Genomic DNA, 13,598 nt, shown 5'->3' with positions numbered 1-13,598 from the left:
TGCATGAACATACAACATAATGTATATCACAGTTGAATGGTTCTTTCAGTTAACAGTGACTAGAGCTTCAATGCAACAAGTTACTATCCAGTCAACAGTCAGTTCAACTTGGGGGTTTTGTGATTTAGAAGATTTATTTGTACGAGTATTGAACATATGAACCTCAATTTAAAAATGCATGGTTCTCCAGCAAAAAAGTAGAACTGGCTCAACTTTTGCTGCAATTCAATGTGAAGGCATCCAGCAAAGTGATGAACTGGCTAATCAAATACATGTAAATCCATCTTACTGGCCTTCAAAGCCTTCAAACAAATGGACCTATTACTGAAACTGCCCTAACTGGAACCAACACAGACCCTGAAATTATTTTAATGTAGTGCTGTTTTCAGTCTGAATACCCTGTCAGGGTCTAAGGATTTTACCATCAAAGGTTATAAAATGGCCATATTATATCTGCAGGCTTTACTAGGGAATTTAATCAAACCAATGTTGCAGCATTTACATCACCAGTTGCTGAGTCTGACCTGCTCATAGGCTGACTCTCTAACAATAGACATTTTTAGACTTGATCACACATCATATTTCAATATTACATTTTTCAGCATCCATACAAATGCTTCTCTCTGCCCAGGGCTGGAAAAGCAGATTTTTAGAGTCAATAAGGCGAGCACTGTGACCTACATTAAGGCAACAGCTAAAAACTTAGAGCTTACCCTCTCATGGTATTTAATCTCGTAGTCGAGGATGACCCCATTGGGTTTCTCAGGGGGCAGCCACGACAGACTCAGAGTGTCTGAGGTGGAGCGCATCAGATGGACGGTGGGCACTGCTGAAGGTGCTGCGGTTGGACATCAGAGAGGACACAGTTTACATTACACTATAAGGTCCCGGACAGTTACTTCACTTGTGAGCCACTTTAAGTTGCCAAGATTTTCTCTTTCAAAGTCACAAGCCATCGCAGTAAGATAATTATTATTTGAAATACTTCAACCTGAACGGTTTAAGAAAAACGGTACATGTGTCACCTTCACTGTTTGGCAGTTGATTGATTTGTGAGGCCTGAAAGTGAACAGTTATTGTTCTGGGTCCATAAACTTCAGTAAGGTGGATTAAGTGCAGGTTACCTGGGAGAGTAATTACAGTCTGTGAAAAGGTGACATTGTCAGTGATGTAACGTGAGAGGCCTGGTTGACAGAGTGCTGAATGCTGACAGTGGAGATATAAACTATACTTAACATTTTATCTGCATTTCCTGTAACTCAACAAAGCAGAGCGCCACCTGAGAGTTTTTCATTTGTGACTCTCACTGAGCATGTTAAACAATGTTTATTGTTGGCGTTACTACTCTGGATACTAAGAGCTCATTAAGACACTCATTGAATGAACTTAGGATCCACCAGGGCTGGACTGGGGTAAAAAATCAGCCCTGGATTTTTGAGACCCAGACCAGCCCATCCCAATCAGCCGGACACCACTCGTCCTTGCACTCCCCTTCAACACATGTATGTACTGCTACCAGCCCCTTATGGCGTTTTTCCACTACATGGTACCTGCTCGACTTGGCTCGGCTCGGCTTAGCTCAGCTCGGCCGCAGTGCCCCGTCCTCCTTTTTCAATTGCAGATTTAGTACCGCCTCATTCATGAGGCGAGCGTGGCTGGTCGTCATAGCGACGCTGCAGGAAACTGCCACGACCTAACACGACACACAGAACGTTGAATGTTCGCTGGCTAAACTATTTAAAAATGACAGGTTTGTTCAGGACACCCCCTTCTGTCGCTAGCAATGATGACGCAGTGATTAGTGACGATTCTCTCCGACCAATCAGTAGTCTGCAGGTTTTCACATCACCTTTTGGTATCGCCTCAGCTCGCTTGGAACCTCGACGGAGGTGATACTAAAAAAAAGTACCTGTTGGCAGGTACCAGGTACTTTTTTTCATAATGGAAAACCAAAAATGATGCAAAAAGGCATTTGATACTATAAATAAAATTGAATTGAATTGAATTGAATTGAATGGCCTATGAATTAACTTGGTTTGTGGACACATCCAATGACATTGACAGATCTTCTTCTACTAACCGGCTTGGTTGGTGGTAATGTTGACCGTGGAGTAGCTGGGTGTGGTGGGGTTTTTCCCAGAAACCCCGTTGACAGCCTGCACCTCGAAGCTGTAGCGGGTGTGAGCCTGCAGATTCCTCACCACTACCTTCCTCTGCCTCAGCCCCAGCCTGCGAGGAGCGACGTCCACGTTGTCATCGCAGCGTGTGCAGGGGCTCCGGTCCCGCAGGCATTTCTTACACACCACGTTATAGACGAGGTCGCTCCTCCCGCCCGTGTCCTCGGGTTCCTCCCACTCCAAGGACAGCGAGGTCTCGTTCACGCTGGATATAACGTTGCGAGGAGCCGAGGGGATCGCTGCACAAACACAAACGTAGGTGTTTAAAAAGGTGGGCAGGCAGAATGGAAAAACACACAACTGAGGTTTTAGTCATATTCCCTATGCAGTGCTTACATTATCCTCCCAATGGTGAAATAAATGTTTTAATATCTCTATAAGAAAGCAACAACATGAAGTATTTCAAGTACAGAAATAGGAAAAGAGTGCAATCCTATTCTTTTCATAAAATTGCTTTACATGCCCCAACCAAATCCTCAGGATGGAGCAAAGGACATGGGAAACATGTAAAAACATAACAACAAGGAAAAATCCTTCCTGATGTAAATGAATAAATCAACATATTCAGAAACAGGAGGATAAATACAACTTGTCATGCACAAGCAGAACACCACTGTTCATCACTAAGTAATGCTCCTTTATGAAAAGCACAATCCTATTCTGCTCTACACTGTAGCTCCTATGCATAAACCCTCTTGGTGCTCATGAAACTTAGCTAATCCACTCTTGATAGAAATTCATGTTCTTGTATCAGTATAACCCAAGGCCACCACGGTTCAATAAGAAGTGCTGCGTTTTGAGTGAAGAGTGTTTGAAACCTGGATGAAGCACGATAACCCGCAAAGGGAGGCAAAAAGGATCGGTTTAGCAAACATACTTTTCATCTTTTTACAGTGAAGGAAGAGAGAGGCTCTCCCTCTTAGCTTCCAGCGGGAGAAAGTCTAAGCTGTCTCAAAGCAGCGAGAGAAAGGGGGAAGAGGAGGGGAGGCTCTCAGGCCATCAGCTCTCTTGTCGGCTAAGACTGCCTCTCCTCTGAGTTCAGCTCCTCAGCCGGCTTGCCCTGAGCCGTGTTTCACTCACCCCATCCTTTCTAATTAGGCACACACAGTTCAGAGTGGAGGCTCTTCTAATTGGACACCCATCTAAAACACACGTCGAGTCCAAGCTGCCGGCCATTGACTGGCTGAGCCTCTCTTCCAACACGAAGCACAGGCTGCTTGGCACAAGCTCTGACAGCCCGCAGGGACAGAACTGTCAGGCCTGTGTGTGTGTGTGTTTGCGTGTTTAGTCGGAGGTGGTGCTTGAGTCCCTGCCTGCCTGTCTGTGCGCGCTGGTCAATGTCAGAGTCCACAGTGTTCCTGTGACGGGATGGTCAATGTCAGAGTCCACAGTGTTCCTGTGACGAGAGTTGCGAGGCCTGTTTGTCATTTAACATGGCGAAAGGCCCCTGGGGGGTGATTTTGCACAGTCAAGGCTCTCCATCAGTACCACTGCTGGGAAACTTCTCTCAGAGGCCTATCCATGCAGAACACAGCACCAGATAAGACTGGTTATCACCAAACAGACAATTTCCATTTGAAATATGGACTAACACCTGAGGGAAATGTCTGTCTCTTTAGCTACTAACTACTCCACTATGTGCACCAGCTAGTTGCTAACTTTGTCTGTCTTCTGTTTGGTGCTGAGCATGTAGTGTAATGTTTTTAGGGCTTTTTCATTGAAAACTATTATATTATTTTTGTTAATTACAATTTCAACCAAATAAATACAGTATTCTATTCTATTACTGGTTAGGAGCTAGCAGAAAATAATTTCACTACACATTGTACTAAAATGTATGATTGTGTATGTGACAAATAAATGTGATTCATTTGACAAAAAACACAGAGGATATGTATGCTGATTTTTTAGCAAAGAAATAAATTTAGATTTTGGTTGGACTTTAAACACAATGATAGATGCCACCTGGCACTGATGATTCACCGAATGTTACTTCTACTCCTCAGATTTTTCTCAGCATAATAACATTTGAGGATTTTAGCCTGTGCAGTGGAGGATGACTTACTGGTGCAGGCAGTGTCAGGAGGGTCGCTGTCAGCACGGTAGAAACCATTCTGGCAGGGACAAATATTGGCTCCTCGTGCACTGGTGCGACTGTTGGCTGGGCAGGGAACACAGGATCCCTCCCCAAATTTGGATTTAAAGGTCCCAGGGATGCAAGCTGGATGGGCGGGAGAGAAAACAAAAAGGACAATAAGAACAAAACAAAACCACTCTGTGTGCTTGTCACTTATCTAAATGACAAGCGGCCGTCACATCTGTCACATAACAATAGCTGTTCCTCTGAAGTATCTGCAAAGCTCAAGATGTATGCAGAAAATGTTGATAGGTACGTGAGAGATGGCAAACATTTAAGCATAAGGTCTTATCTATATATTTGCATGTGCTCTTTCATTTTCACTCTCTCCGCAGGTGACATTAAGAGAGAGTCGGGGTGAAAGCTAAGTTTCATGTTGAAGAGGAGGAAAAGGAGGATGAAGATAGACTGCTGACAGGAGATAGCTGTTGTCAAACAAACAGGGATGGAGAATGCTTCTGAGAAAAGGGATACACCCTAAACCCATCAATCAGTGTCGGTTGTATCCTCAGATCTCCAAACCACACGGTTAATACAAACAAGGCCTCCACATGCATGCAAAACAGCTTCATTATAAGCCAATAAATCAATTCAAATGACATCAAATCAGACGTAAATTAGCTAAGGAGGGTTATCAGAAAAATATACAAAGTGCGGTAATCTTAGACGATGTGTCCAAGCGATTAATTTGAATTCCAAGGTGTCACGCTAAAGGTTGGCTGATATCGAGTCTTAAGGATAAACCAGCATAAGCCCACACTAAAGAAGGATTCAGATAAAGGGGATTAGCAGCAAAAGGCCTGGATATAGCAGCCTCCAGAGCCCCACATTTTATTGTTTGCCACATTCCTAACTGGTGGTATAAAAGTGGGGTCTCTGGCAAACATCTGTCCTGTCAGCGTGAGGGCTCATAAAACCCAGCCAGTGAGACAGAGAGTGTGATTAACTAGTTAGGCTAAGTGGTCTTTGAGTTTGAACTCAAGTTCCACCCTAATTCCCAACAATGGCACTTTTAGGAAAATCAGCACAGCTAATGGCCCCGCATTGTAGCCATAACACTGTGCACTAAAAAGCCAAAGACGATAAGATGAAAATGTACTTTTTTTTCTCTCATAATTCACAGAGACCTTTAGGCTCTACACTCTCTGATTTATTTTTCTTCTATTACACAGTGCATCATCATTTTCTTTTATTTGTTTGTTTTCCTCGCCTCTTTTCGAGAGGGCGCTGAATCACCCCACTGTCTTGCTTCAATCCATTAACCTCTTTGGAGGGCACGATGATTCTCCTGTTTTCGATACAATAATGTTTTCCTCTCCCCATCTATTGTCTCTCCTCTTCTTTGATCCTCTTTTTTTTCGCCTTCTCTCCATCTGCAGTGTTTGGCTGCGAGCGTGCGGCCAGACTGAGGTAAGAAATGAAATGTCTGAGTGATTAATGTTAGCATGGCAGTGTTGGCTCACGTTGGTCTGAATGGTGTTAATGAGTGTGGCCGCCTGTAGATTAACTAACGGAAGGCTGCGGAGGAAATTACACTTCCTCATCTCAACCACTGGCTGAAGCCCTGGAGAACTTTTCATCAAGCATTGGCGGCAAGCTTTTAACCTTGAGCCGCCAAATGGCAACGAATGAGCTCTCCAGCGCATGTTAGACACTATTTCTCACGCCCGCCATTGTCTGCCTTTGACTTCCTGCAGCCCCCCTCCCTTGTCTTTCTTCTCCTTTTGGCTGCTGTTACCATCCCATCGTTGGCAATTCACACCTTTTTAACGCACACTATCTCTCTTTCTCTTTTAATATCTCTTTTCTCTGGACTCCAGACGGCTTTCCCTTCTACTATCTGCATTTTCCTTGCACAAATCTATTGGCTCCCTATTCTGTGCCTTCCCGCTATCTTTCTCTCCCGCCCTGCTCTCGCAATATTTGTATGCTGCTCCTCTCTGCAACACCTCATTAATTCATACTCTCCTCCACCCTCCTTCACCCCCTTTCAGGAGCCACACAATAAATGCAGAGAAGAGGGCACAGACTGAGGTGACTTGCACTGAGCATATAAAGGAGGTTTGTTTAAATAAAAGTCCAAATGTCTGATAAAAAACACATACCCTGGCATTGGGTGCCATCCGCAGAAGGTTCAAAGCCAGCAACGCAGGTGCACGAGCCCACGGGAACCATCCACTCGCCGTCCCCATTACAGTACAGCTTCAGAGGGACGGACACCTCCATAGCGTTGGTCACACATGACCCTGGAGCGATCACTAAGGAAGTGGCTTCTGCCCCTGTAGCAGTCTCAGGGAAGACAGCGAAATTTGCAATAGTGGTGGAGCACTTCTTGAAGAAAACCCTGACTGAGATGAGAGACATGCAGGCGCCCAGATCCTGGAACGCCAGGTAGAAGCCGGCCTTGGAGAGAGGGCCAAAGCTGCGCACTTTGGTGTTGATCCTGCCCGCCTCCAGCAAAGAGAAACTCTCATCTGGGGCAATAGTATCCACCTTCACATAGGGGTTCTCCCTCCACAGAGGGTTGGTGTCTGTAGCTGTGTCCCCTTCTGACTCAAAGTAAAACAGATTAAAGGTCTCTTTGCAGGAGCCGGGGATGTTGGGGATGCTGGCACAGTCACGGACAGAGAACTTGAGCTCCACGTAGACGCGCAACACGCCCTTGCGGGGGATAAAGTCCGTCCTGAGCCAGTTGTTCTGGTTGGGCTGTCGGACATTACACACCTGGTAGGTTCTGATTGGGCTCATGGAGTCGTCGTAGCCGCTAACCTCCTCCCACTGTGGAAACAACAGAGAGACACTGTGACAAAGGAAGAGATGACAGCAGTGAAACTGGAACAACTACGTACTATAAACACTGTGGACAATTGATAAAGACAAAGCAGAGAAAAGAGTAGATTTAAGAATACAATGAGGCTAAATTAAATTGATTATCTAATGCTTTTTATTTATGCGACAACAGTTCTATTTGTCATTCAGACAACTTAGCTACAGCACAAACTCGCTCATCCAATATGTTGTTAATTAAAATAGAGTAATGTTAAACGCGGTGCATCCTAATGCAAACCATTCAAGCATAGAGGGCATCCAAAGCAGCAAAGTGATGTCTGCTATAAACAGAATATAAAAATGCAACACATGCACACACACATTCCCACAGTGTGGTTGTGTACATGTGGCCTGTGAGGAATAATTTGCAGCTAAAATGCTTCTAATTACATGAATCATTCAGAAAATTCCAATCATTACAGGCTATTAATAGAAAACATTTTCCCATTAAAATACATTTCACGCATTATGCCTGTTTGACTAACAGTCCTGGTGCTGATTATGTGTTGGAGGCTTGGAATTAGAAGGATGTTTTGCAGCTAAGATCGTCACAGATGTGTTGGTTGGACTAGGGCTGGGCGATATGGAGAAAATCAGATATCGCGATATTCTTGTCCTAATACCTCAATGTCGATATTGTGGCGATATTATAGGGTTGACAGTTGGTGCTTTAACAAAATATCTTCACAATGAGAATTAAGATAAATTATCTGGCAACAGAAAATGACTACTTTACTGTAATGCAGCCTTTAAAACCAGGAAAAGCCATTTACGATATTACGATTTCCAAAATCTAAGACGATATCTAGTCTCATATCACGATATCAATATATCAATATAATATCGATATATTGCCCAGCCCTAGGTTAGATCTTTATCAATAGATATGCACACACCTATGCTAGGCAGTGCTCATACTGCTGCAGTGCAATCGAAACAGCCTCAAGAGATTTGGTTTCTATATCATATAAATGTGTTATGTGTGCTGAGAGAGATGAGAGCATAAAACTGTACACTTTAAATGGAAACTTCCCCCCATATATCTATAATGCAAACAGTGAGTTACTTATTAAAATGGCCATTTAAATGCAATGCTGTCAGTGTGATTGCACTGTGGCAGCACTCCTGAGCACTTCAGGTTATGCGATATATATTGTATATATATTTTCCCATGCCTACACATAAAGCTTGAGAGAAGATGTTTGCATATGTTGGGGTTAATAAACCAGGTAGACTGATGTCTTTCTACATAATGTAGCTTTGACGTGACTTCTGTCATGTGTGTCAATATAGAAAAGCATCTGAACCATGTCAATGTATAGCTTTATATGTTGTTGGACCTGATCTTTATATATGGTAACTAACATTATAGGCTATGATAAATGGCTTCATTGGTCAATAAATTTAGTCCATTAGGAAATAACCTTGTGAGAAGTCAATCTTTTTAGATTTTTTTTCCTAATTCCTTCTTGGACAGAATGCTTCGTTTCCATAACAAATGAGCTTCCCAGAAATTGATTATTTCAACTGGAAGAAAATAATGCATAACTCATCTCACGTCTCTGAGCTCCTGTGCAATTTATTCCCAAACGATGAGCCCAAGAGTCAGCATTATATGTCGTAAATCACCAGAAACACGTTGATGCACTACCTGACAAATATGATAATTGCCGGCTCCCAAACGTATGGGATTGTCAGGCGTGAGGAGAGGGGCTGCCTCGCCAGTCGTGACATATGACTTCATGGATGCTAGGACATTCAGAGCCGGCCCTTGTAGGGAAAGGGAGGAGGAGGGCTGCCGAAGATCGTTTCCATGGAAACCTGCCATTTCCATTGACTGACTTTGCGCTCACGTAGCGAAGACAAATTACACTGGCCAGGAGTGGGGGAGGTCTGTCAGGCTGTTAGCCCTGGGGTCAAATTCATGTTGTTTTATTTTCTCACCATTCCTATAGGGGGTATCAACTGAAAACCTTAATTTCTCCATGTAATGCGCTCTTGGGCCCATACTATAAAAGACACAGACACATGCTTTCAATTATTAGGCTCTCTATCCTGGAGAGACATGCAAGGTAGAGCCTACCTAATAGTCCTTGCACACTGTGGGGACTTGCTCTGTGTGTCTGCTCATTTGTTTGTTTAAAGTATGATATTCCTTTGACAAGCTTTTTACATGTTCTAAATACTGAAAATCTTTGACTTTTTCCATGCAATGTCACACAGTGTGTTTCTCATTTGCGTTTTAGTATCCAGGAAAGCAAACATACACCGCAAAAACAAAGATATAAAACAGTAGGAGGTGTGCTGTTCAAGGCAGACTGGGCCCTATTAACAAGCAAATGGAACAAATGTTGTTAAATGAAAGAAAAAAAAGGGAACACAAAACAAAACATGCACACACACAAACTCACCCCACTCTCTGGGAATGTGGTCCATGCCAGCTCTGTGGTTGCCCACCGACTGTCCATAAGGGTTTCTGCAAATTAAAAGTAAGAGAAAGGTTGACAGACCTGAATTAAATGGCATGAGGGGGTAAAACCAAATTTTGCATAGCATTAAGGAACACACACAAGTTCCCTCTGTTTGACAAAGATTGCAAGTAAAACTTCCTCTCCTATTCTTTCATATCCTCCACTCACATGCACTCAGTTTTTGAAAGCACTGACAATCATGGCATATCTGTGATGCCTAATTAAGGCTTTCTCTCTCTCTCTCTCTCTCTCTCTCTCTCTCTCTCTCTCTCTCTCTCTCTCTCTCTCGTGTTTGGCACTCGCAAATGCACTCCCTTCAATATTCATTTGTGGAACTAAGAACATAGAATCCTCCAAGATGCCTTGGGATGGGAAATATTCCATTAACTAGCACTGGTTGAGAGAGGTCATATAAGCACAGAGAAATTTAATAGATCACATTTGGGGAGGGGGTGGGGGTTGGGGGGGTTCACCAGAAACACCATAAGCGTGACGCCTCTTGACTCAGATTTGACAAATCTGAGTTAACAGTTGATCTAAGCAGTTGTTTTCTTTACCTAGTTGTTAACGACTTTGCGAGGAGGTGAGAGCTGCAGACAATCAGAGGAGATACAGAGAATAAACAGCAGGATCAATGAGCATTGTTGTCAGGCTGTCAATCAGTCGTCACCTGATTGGTGGTCCAGTGAGTTCATTACACCTCAGAAGACTCAACCCCTCTCTCTGGGCTCTAAATATTCAGCTGTGGTCACGACTCCCATTGTGCTGTTGTTGTTAGCACATAATTACTGAAACAATGACGCTTTCTTTATTGGAGACTCAATGACACGACGCCTGCTGTGCACCATTTGCTCACAAGTCGTTGATAGCGGTGCTGAAGTAGGGTTTGAGAGGTTAAACAAATAGCGTGACCTGTGTAGAACAACAGCAGAGACACGGCTTTGTTCTGTTGTTAGAGGTTCTGCTTTAAATACAGGCACAAGTACAGTGTTGCCCTTGGCTTGTGTGTGTCAATAATAGAAGTTTGATTAAGTGGATAGATCACTGGTCCATCTGTAGCTGCTGAGCTAGAGATAAGTGCAGTGTTTACAGTCTGCGCTGCGTGTTCATTAGAGAAACCACAATGGCTTTTCTTCTTTTTAGAGGACAGAGAACAGTGATCTGTACATCCAACAGGATAGATTACATCTGTGTTCAAATGGTGCTGACGTTCACACTGCAGTTACAGACAAGATCAAAAGCAAGTAGTAAGACTTCCTAGTTCCATGTTTCAATGCAAATTAACTTAGCTGTATGTTAATGGAAACAAGTTGACAAGAGATGATGACTGGTATTTGATGTGCAGTGCCAAACTACGTACGGAATGTTGTCAGAGCATTTTGTTCCCCTTTAAAATGATGTTAAGTCTGACAAGTCAAGGTCCACCTTGGCTAGAAGCTGAATAAAAATCAGTAATACTTTATACTATGGGTACAAAACACATGCTGGAAGGAATAGTTTAAAATTTTGGGAAATCGTTTTCTTGCAGAGAGTTAGATGAGATGATTAATACCACTCTCATGTCTGCTAAATATAAAGCTACCGCTGGGAGCTGACTAACTTATCTCAGGACACAGACTAGAAACAGGGGGTAATAGCTAGCCTGGTCAGCTAGCTAACAAACAACAGTAAAAACAACAAATCACCGTTTTATGGGGGTTTATGTCCAACTGCAGGCAGATTTTGTTACCTTTGGACAGAGCTAGGCTAGCTTTTTCCCCATGCTTCCAGTCTTTGTGCTAAGCTAAGTTAACCAGTTGCTGGCTCTAGCTTCATATTTAGCTGACAGATATCAAACGCTCGACAAGAAAGCGAATAATCATATTTCCCAAAATGTTGGAACTTTTCCTTAAGCATGATTCAAGATGATTTAAAGCATGAATTAATGCACCATGTATTTTACGTTTCTATTTTTATTTACTATGTTTTTTGGGGCTTTTTTATTAGATAGTACAGAAAAGGGGGTGATGGTGAGGGGGGATGACACACAGCAAAGGGCCACAGGTTTGAAACTAGTTTCGCATTGCCAGACCTATCTCCACAGCGCTGCGGAGTAATGTCTGGCTCGACTACACATACATTCTAGGATAGGAGGAAAAAAAACGCTCTGGGTTGTTTGCATTTCTTAAACCAATAACAATCGGCTTGGGCAGCACTAAGCTCCGGACGCAGTGACGGTGCCTCTGCAAAATGGTCTCGAGAAGGAGCATGTTTTGGTGGAACATTTGCACCCCACAAAAGAAAATGCCACATAGAATATTAAATGAAGTTAACTGTTGACACAATATGCTATTGTTTTATGTTTATATATGAATTTAAATTAGCTGGATACATGGTTAAACGTACTTTCCTCTTACGCCGCCTTCACACTGGCAGTTGAAATCAGCTCTGTAATATGCAATACGCCCCCAGCAGACGTCGTACTACACCGTTGAAAAGCTTCGGAAGCGACTCACAAAAATGGCAGAGAGACTAGAACGACTGATAAGTGTCTGAATGTCTGATTCTCTATGACCTCTCTTATACAGATATAAATAGAAAGGCTGCTGCGTGGAGAAAAGTTGCCCAGGACGTTGACAGGTCACGTCGGTTAAATGTGATATAGCGGTATAATGTCAATAGTTCGATGTTGCTAGCTAACTAATTAGCATTAGCAGGTTTGTTTATCAGTACCATAGCAACGCTGGAATTGTCGGATAGGAACCATCCGTAGCCTTTCGCAAGAGTTCAATTTTTTGAACGCATCCGGATGACCAACTGACACGATTTTTTCCGCACCGCACTCGTTCGGACCCAGTTCGGACCCATTCGCATGCAGTCTGCGAATCTCCATAGGAAATGAATGACTTCCAGTCATTTCGAAGCTGTATCGGAGCTGATTTCAACTGCCAGTGTGAAGGCGGCGTAAACGTTTAAACTTTAAATTTCTTCTACTGGAGCTAAAAAACACTTGTGTGCACTTTTGGCTCAAAACTCCGCTTAAAAACCAAAGCGTAGCAATGTAAATGTAGCCTGAGAACAGCTACACACAGAGAGCGGAAGGTGAGGGACATCCGGCAGAACGTCCGGCAGCGCCGGATATGAGGTTACTATCCTAGACGTACTGTCGTTAATCCAGACTAGTAGGATGCAAATCCAGGCACAAATTTGCTTTTCCTAGGATGGTGAAGGAATGCCTGCCTTACTCTGCCTCTGATTAGCTTAACCTGGTATTCTTACCCTTAACCTAACCATTCTCACCCCTCATGCCTATACCTAACTAATCCAACCAACAAAGGAAACGAGTAGAGTACTAGCTACTCAAAGGCAGAGCATGCGGCACATTCATTCGCCATCCTAGGAATTGCAAATTCGCAACCCGGACCGCTGTCAAGGACTCAGCCAACATGGGGCGCACACCCAATTGGGTGAGCTAGAGGTTGCGCCATGAATCCCATGCATTACCATTAAGAAATGATGCCACTATGAGTTTATGTGATTATTAGTTAATTATTAATGGATCGTCTATTACCAATACGCAGCAACATGTGGATGTTTGCATATGACTTCCAGTTTGATACAAACATCTTCATATTTCAATGAGAACAGGTACAGTTCTGTTTTCAAGCTGCTTAAATGTGTGGCTCTGAAAAGTGCCTTCCTATGTAACTGGATTCCAGCTAATTTGGTGGCACATAAATTAGAGTACATTTGAATTAACGATCATTAAGTGAGGATCCATTAAGAATGAACTAATCACACAGAACTCATAGTCACTTGATAATTTCTTAATGGTGAGCATTAGTTAAGCATGTGATTTGTAACCAGAATACTTCTATGTGCAGAAGATGAAAAAGAATGAAAAGTATATAAATGAACATGAGTAGTGATGCATAATATAAAAATAATTACATTCAGAGAGGAATAAGTGGTTGCCTTGACAATGGAGATCACGTTTATCTCTGC

The 13,598-nt window shown here is 43.0% G+C and overlaps 1 protein-coding gene across 1 annotated transcript in view; it reads right to left on the bottom strand.

The window, feature by feature from the left end:
* Positions 1 to 13,598, bottom strand: part of ephb3a (eph receptor B3a) — a 29,864-nt gene that overhangs the window by 12,455 nt on the left and 3,811 nt on the right. The window contains exons 2-6 of the mRNA XM_031294356.2: positions 9,555 to 9,619; positions 6,420 to 7,092; positions 4,243 to 4,398; positions 2,081 to 2,416; positions 714 to 838 (exon numbers count right to left, since the gene is read on the bottom strand). Of these exons, the coding sequence (XP_031150216.1) occupies positions 714 to 838; positions 2,081 to 2,416; positions 4,243 to 4,398; positions 6,420 to 7,092; positions 9,555 to 9,619 (1,355 nt within the window). The remainder of the gene's footprint in view (positions 1 to 713; positions 839 to 2,080; positions 2,417 to 4,242; positions 4,399 to 6,419; positions 7,093 to 9,554; positions 9,620 to 13,598) is intronic.

The sequence above is a fragment of the Sander lucioperca genome, chromosome 9, assembly GCF_008315115.2.
Source record: "Sander lucioperca isolate FBNREF2018 chromosome 9, SLUC_FBN_1.2, whole genome shotgun sequence".
Lineage (NCBI taxonomy): Eukaryota > Metazoa > Chordata > Actinopteri > Perciformes > Percidae > Sander > Sander lucioperca.
The sequence above is the reverse complement of the archived record's forward strand: the minus strand, read 5'-3'. Positions and strand labels throughout refer to the sequence as shown.